Source organism: Passer montanus, unplaced genomic scaffold, assembly GCF_014805655.1.
Source record: "Passer montanus isolate IOZ18808 unplaced genomic scaffold, ASM1480565v1 scaffold11, whole genome shotgun sequence".
Taxonomy (NCBI): Eukaryota; Metazoa; Chordata; class Aves; order Passeriformes; family Passeridae; genus Passer; species Passer montanus.
Genome location: NW_024357613.1, coordinates 87,707 through 94,572, shown reverse-complemented (window position 1 = coordinate 94,572; position 6,866 = coordinate 87,707). Strand labels below are relative to the sequence as shown.

Sequence of the window (6,866 nt, the reverse complement as noted above, 5' to 3'; positions counted from 1 at the left end):
ATTGAAATGGTTGAAAAACATATCAAAAGCATAATGCAAAACACACCGTCTAAACTCGAAGTCACCATGTGAAATTTTCCGGTGAGGCTACTCTGAATTTCAGATGTAGCTACGGTGGAAAGTAGAAATGCATATGCCCGTGCCGGTGAAATTGCATATACCCGCTCAGGATGGACAGGTGCCTTTTGATACTGACTGCGAAGTCCTGTCATGGTCTTCCACCAGGTCTTCTTAGGTGATCTGTTATATAAACCAGTCTAAAAAGATAAAAACCCAAACCACCACCAACAAAATCACGATTTCCTTAATATCCAGATTAAAAGGAGCAGGCAAAACACAACGCGTGCAGTTGAGAAGCGGGGGAGGATCCTGAAGAAGGAAGCAGTCCGGCTGGCCGTGCCCCACCGTTGCGGTGCCGTCACGCCATAAGGTGAGCCCTCCGCAGCTCGCTCCATCCCTTCTGCCGCCGGCGCCCGCTGCCGCACACGACTCCACCAGCACGCCCGGGAGAAGGGGCAGCCGGCAGATCCCCGGAGAGCGGCTCCCGCCGCCGCGGCGCCCCCGGCCAAAGGGAGCGGCGGCAGTGGCTGCGGCGGGGCTGTGCGTGAAATGCGGCGGGAGGGAGGGAGAGGTTTTATCCCCCCCGTAAAAAACACCGGCCAAATGCCCCTTTCTGCCCCCCAAGAAACGAAGTAATCCCCTCGAGCGGTTGAAAGCAACCGGGGTTACCGAAAGGCGGCTCTCGGCGTCCGCATGAAGCCCACCGATCCCTCCAGCCCCAGCAATCCAGGGGGAAAGGGAGGTGGGCGGCTGAGCCGAGCCTCCCAGCTCCGCAGCCCTTCATTATCGGAATCATTTTAACATCCTTGTTTATAAACAAGAGGCGTTCGGAGGAGATTACCCGACTATGGGAAACGATCGTTCTGACGCTCGTTTCTGCTCCTTAAAAGGGGATGGGGGTGCCGGGGAGGGGGGAGGGGGTCTAGGCCAGCCTTCCCCGCATCGCAGCACGGAGGGAGGGAGCCGGCCGGCTCCCCGCACAGGCCGCCCCCTCCCCCGCGAAAGGAAATCACTCGGGTCCGTGATATTTCGCCCACCCCAACGCTGATAAGCGTTCCAGATCACCGTTAATTCGCATGCATTAGTTTCGGGTTACATCTTATTCGAGGGTTTAAATTTAACGTAAATACACACGCGGGGCTGAGGTTTGGGAAAGCGTGAATGTTTCCCTGATAATGTCGCTTCGCCCACTACTTGAGTGCGTGGAAATGTAATCGTGAAGTGGGTCACCGCCTCAGAAAATACTTTAAAAACACAAATCAGGAATAATCAGACAGCAGAATTTAATTAGAGCCGTAGGCTAATCACAAAATATTTTATTCCAAGCCAATATCGCTATGGGGGAGGGGTCCGTTTCTGCTCCGGCAGCGGCTCCTGCTGCCGCTGCTTTAGCGTTTGCAACATCTGGCCTACAGACCTACTAATTTCGACTCGTGATCTCGTTCGGCGAAACCCGATCTACGTGGTTCAAATACCTTCCAAATTGGGGGCGATTTAACAATCGCGACCAATTAAACCCGGAGAAGGGAAGAAAAGAAAAGGGGGAAAAAATCACAAAGGGGAAAAAAAAAAAAAAAAAAAGCAAGCACCAAATCCCCTCCTTCCCTCGCTCTCCCCCGCCCGGGGCTCGCACACACTATCTGTTGCTCTCTCACGGCGGCAGCGGGCGGGGGCGTGCGGCGGGGCCGGGACGCTCTCGCTCTCTCTCACTCACACTCGCACTCGCACTCACCCGCACGCCCCTCGCACCATTGTCCCTGCCTGCCCGCCCCGCTCGCTCTCTCTCTCTCTCTGTCCCCCGCTCCCGCTCGGGGTGTTTTGTTGGCGGCCCGGCGCGGGGCCCGGCGCGCCCGCCCGCGCCGCGGCGGAGCGGAGCGGCACATTCATTATCGGCCGGGGGCCGATTTCAAACCGCTGCCATCGCGGCTCCATTGTTCGCCGGGCGGGCGGGCCCCGCCCCCCTTTGTGCGCGGCGGCCGCGATTGGCCGGCGCCGGGCGGAGCGCTGCCGTCACCGCTCGGGAAGCCCATTCATCTGTGCACTTGGGCGTTGGACTCCGCATCTTATTAGCAACCAGGGAGATTTCTCCATTTTCTCCTTGTCTACAGTACGGCTACAAATCTGGGATTTTTTATTACTTCTTTTTTACTAAACTTGGGCTCCTTTTTTTTTTTTTTTGCTCGACTTTTTCCTCCCTTTTTTTCCCCTCCCTCCTGTGCTGCTGCTTTTTGATCTCTTCAACTTTAAATTTTTTAAAAGGAGTGCATTATAATCGGTTCTGTTCTCTCTTCTCTTTTTTTTTCCCCTCTGGTGTGTGTGTGTGTTGCTGCTGCTGCTGGTCGCCCAGTATTTATACCAACCCAACGCTCTTTGTTTCCCCTCCTTTTGGATCTGTTGAGTTTCTTTGTTGAATAAGACAGCATGGGTGCCCAGTTCTCCAAGACCGCTGCAAAGGGCGAAGCCTCCGCCGAGAAACCTGGGGAAGCAGTGGCTGCATCTCCATCCAAGGCGAATGGACAGGTAAAAATCGAAAAGAATTTTTTAAAAATATTAAATCTACTCCTTTTTTTAAGCCAACTTCGACGGACTCTGTTTCGCATCCTGTTTTATTCTTCTTCCTTTGATGCCCGAGTGGCACATTCAATGGAGAATACGGTCGATCCTTTTATCTTTGCAACTCGAGGCAAAGGAATAATTTCTTTATTTTGGTTAAACGGGCTCGGCTTTGAATGATTTCTTCCTTTATCTTTCGTGAGTGGGGGGCGGGGGGGAAGGGGCACGGTTCTTTCTTCCTTTCTTTTTTTAAAATCCCTCGTGTATTATGGTGGAGTGTCCCAATGGCTCGTAAACGGAAGGATCTTACACCGCTGGGCTTTTCTGCCCGCTTAACCTCCTCCCGAAGACACTCGGTGCCCCTCGCGGCACAGCCGGACGGCCGTGTAGTAGCGGGGCCCGGAGCCCCCGGGCAGGAGGCTCCGCGGGCAGTCCCCTCGGGCGGGAGCGCGGGCCGGGGGCTGCGCCGCCCGCCCCGTCCACGGTAGCCCCGCCGGGGGTTCGGCAGCCGCGGGGCACGGCTTTCTGTCGCCCACCCGCGCCCCCTCCCCACGCGGAAGCGGCGAGGCGAGGCCGGCGGGCGGGGAGGGCGGCGGCGTCCCGCGACCCCCCCGGGCACCGCCGGTAACGCTGGTCCTTGTCTTGCAGGAGAACGGCCACTTGAAGGTGAACGGCGACGCCTCCCCCGCGGCGGCGGAGGCGGGCAAGGAGGAGGTGCAGGCGAACGGCAGCGCGCCCGCCGAGGAGACGGGCAAAGAGGAGGCGGCCTCGTCGGAGCCCGCCTCCGAGAAGGAGGCGGGAGAGGCGGAGAGCACCGAGCCGGCCTCCCCGGCGGAGGGCGAGTCCTCCCCCAAGACTGAGGAGGGCGCGACCCCCTCGTCCAGCAGCGAGACCCCGAAAAAAAAAAAGAAGCGCTTTTCCTTCAAGAAGTCCTTTAAGCTCAGCGGCTTCTCCTTCAAGAAGAACAAGAAGGAGGCCGGCGAGGGGGCCGAGGGCGAGGGCGGCGCCGCCGCCGCCGCGGCGGAGGGCGGGAAGGAGGAGGCGGCGGCCCCCGAGGCGGCGGGCAGCGAGGAGGGCAAGGCGGCCGCCGAGGAGGCGTGCGCGGCCGGCAGCGCCGAGGCGGCGAAGGAGGAGGCGGGGGACTCGCAGGAGGCCAAATCGGACGAGGCCGCCCCCGAGAAGGCGGCGGGAGAAGAGGCCCCGGCATCGGCGGCGGCCGAGGAGCAGCAGCCGCCTCAGCAGGCAGCGGAGGGCAAGGCGGAGGAGGCGGCGGGCGCCGGCGCCGCCACGAATGAGGCGGGCAGCGGCGAGCAGGAGGCGGCCCCCGCGGAGGAGCCGGCGCGGCAGGAGCCCCCCGCCGAGAGCAGTCCCGAGGGACCCGCCGCCGAGTCGGCGGAGTAGTAAGCGCCGCCGCCGCCCCTCGCCGACGGACTTTTCTTCCCCCCTGTTTGTTTTTGGAGTGGTGCCAGGTACTGGTCTCGGAGAACTTGTCTACAACCAGGGATTGATTTAAAAGATGTCTCGTTTCTTTTTTTTCTCTCCCCCCGCAGCTCCCATCTCAAATCGTTATATGTTGCCGCCATTCCAACGGGCGGAGGGGGGCTCCCCTCCGCCTTCCTCTCCCATCCTTTATATTTTGGTTTTTTTGGGTTTTTTTTTTCATCAGTATTAATGTTTTGTTTTTGGTTGGTTCGGTTTTTTTTCGTTGGTTTTTTTTTTTTGCTTTTTAAAATTTTGTTCGTTTATTTTTTAATTTCATACTTTGCAACTCTCTTCATATTATAAAACTTTTGCCGATCGGTCTATGGACATGCCCATATATGAAGGAGATGGGTGGGTCAATAAGGGATATCAAATGAAGTGACAGGGGCCGCAGTGGGGAACCCGGGGCGCGCAGCCCTTGCCGGGAGCGCGCCCCGCCAGAAATGATGTAAGGGGTTAGTCTTTTTTTTAAAAGAAAGTTATTACGATGTATTTTGTGAGGCAGATGTTCTATAAGGTTTACAACACTACAAGTCTTGATTAAGAAGGAAAGGAAAAAGGAAAAAAAAAAATCAATACCCAGATAAAGAGATCATAGTCTTAGAAATTCATTTAAACCATAGGAACTTTTCACTTATCTCATGTTAGCTGTATCAGTCAGTGATTAAGTAGAAATACAAGTTGTATAGGCTTTATTGTTTATTGCTGGTTTATGACCTTAATAAAGTGTAATTATGTATTACCAGCAGGGTGTTTTTAACTGTGACTATTGTATAAAAAAAACAAATCTTGATATCCAGAAGCACATGAAGTTTGCAACTCTTTCCACCCTGCCCATTTTTGTAAAACTGCAGTCATCTTGGACCTTTTAAACACAAATTTTAAACTCAACCAAGCTGTGATAAGTGGAATGGTTACTGTTTATACTGTGGTATGTTTTTGATTACAGCAGACAATGCTTTCTTTTCCAGTTGTCTTTGAAAATAAAGGAAAACTCTTCAGATGCAATGGTTTTTTTTGGGTTTTTTTTTTTTTTTGTGTAGCATCTTGTCTATCATGTTTTTGTAAATACTGGAGAAGCTTTGACCAATTTGACTTAGAGATGGAATGTAACTTTGCTTACAAAAATTGCTATTAAACTCCTGCTTAAGGTGTTCTAATTTTCTGTGAGCACACTAAAAGCGAAAAATAAATGTGAATAAAATGTATAATTTGGTTGTCTTTCTTTTATGGATACTCTGGTAGCTTAAAGGGACTAGCCAGTATTGCCTAAATTTGTACAGAGACAGTTGTGTGTGCTGTTAGCACTAGCTTTGAAAAGTACCTTCCTGGATCTTGGATTCTGTAATATTGTGCATTTTACAGAGAAAGTGTGCAGTGCACCAGGTAATTTGTAGGCTTTTCTGGCTTTAAAAAGAAGACTGGAAGGCAGTCTGAGCATATAGTGTGTGATTCTCCTGTCCAGGCTCCATCTTGCTTTTCAGACCAGAGGTATCCAGTGTATGATGATCTTGCCTCTTGAGGAAAATAAGATTTCATTTTAATTGCTTAGGGTGGGGCACTGAAATTTTTATGCTGAGTTGCTTAAAAATTAAGCTCTTGAACAGATGTCCCACTTAGGGCTTGGTATGCTGGTCTTGCTTTTGTACCTAGATGATTGTCTTGAAAACTTTAGCCTGGAAGGAGAAGGGGGAAACTTAACACTGCCATTCTACTTAGAGTAATTAAAAGCAATATTTTCTTCTTTTCCTCAAGTGCTACTCCCAAGTTACAGGTGAGTTTCAAAACAGATTTCAAAATTTGTCAATTTAAAAACAAAAAAAAGAAAAAAGAAAAATTACTTGGTGCTTGCCTTTAATTGTTAGGCTTTTTGGCTAATTTCCAGCATATTGCTCAGGGCAATTATGCCTTAATAAAACAGTGAGTTCATGTAAGAAAAGCAGCAATGGTGTTTGGAGGGTGGAAATTGATTCAAGAAAGTGTTGCTTCTAAGTTTATAGGAAAAAGTTTAGTGTTACACTTATTTGCTTCCACCATTTTCAGCAGAAACTCATTGGAAGCAATTATGATTCATTTTATGAGAAAATGGCACGTTAGCACCTTGTTCCCTAAAGAACAAAGCCTAAACTGAATGAAGTATAGTAGATTTCCTGCTGAATGCATACTTCTTTTTGTTTTGTTTGGGGTTGTTTTTTTTTTTGGTTTTTTGTTTTTTAATTCAGCTGTCTACCATTTTAACTTTAGCTTGTATGTACTCTAGTTGCCCTGGTATTTCTCTATAACTTTAGAAATGTATTGAAACTATGCTATAATTGCTGAGGGACAAAAATAAATGGATGTAAAACAAGATCCTCCACACCAGTGTCATTCTTGGAGTACATGTGTTTGAAGTCTAGTGCATAACTGCTTTGCTAAGGGGTTTTTATAACATGGCTGTAAAAACCTGTTCTGAGACGTATAATGTCTTGGCCATAGAGTCAATGTCTCTTTTTAATAAATATATATATTTGAATCCAAGGATTCTTAGAGAAGTCTGAATTTCTTCTTTTTTTTTTTTCTTTTTTCTTTTTTTTTTGGTCAAACTGTGTATGTACATATGAAGAAAATAATTGCTAGTAAAATTCTTTTTCAGATTTTTCTTAACCTCTCAAGCTTTCATGTTTTTTCCTCACTCAGCTGGTGGTTTCTGAAGCACTTCCTATTCGTGGGAGTGCAGAATTGCTCTTGCCCCTGGCAGATGGACTCTTGGCTTGGGGCTTTGTCATTCTGTG

The 6,866-nt window shown here is 50.1% G+C and overlaps 1 protein-coding gene across 2 annotated transcripts; it reads left to right on the top strand.

The window, feature by feature from the left end:
• Positions 1-383: 383 nt before the first annotated feature.
• On the top strand, positions 384-6,608 carry MARCKS (myristoylated alanine rich protein kinase C substrate). 2 transcript variants are annotated; one of them, XM_039729280.1, is made up of 3 exons: positions 384-430; positions 2,408-2,580; positions 3,262-6,608. In XM_039729280.1, the coding sequence occupies exons 2-3, from the start codon at positions 2,482-2,484 to the stop codon at positions 4,012-4,014; spliced, it is 852 nt and encodes a 283-aa protein (XP_039585214.1). In that variant the 5' UTR covers positions 384-430; positions 2,408-2,481; the 3' UTR covers positions 4,015-6,608. The 2 variants fall into 2 exon arrangements, with proteins under 2 accessions (XP_039585214.1, XP_039585210.1); XM_039729276.1 differs by lacking the exon at positions 384-430 and adding an exon at positions 1,967-2,167.
• The last annotated feature ends 258 nt before the right edge of the window (positions 6,609-6,866 follow it).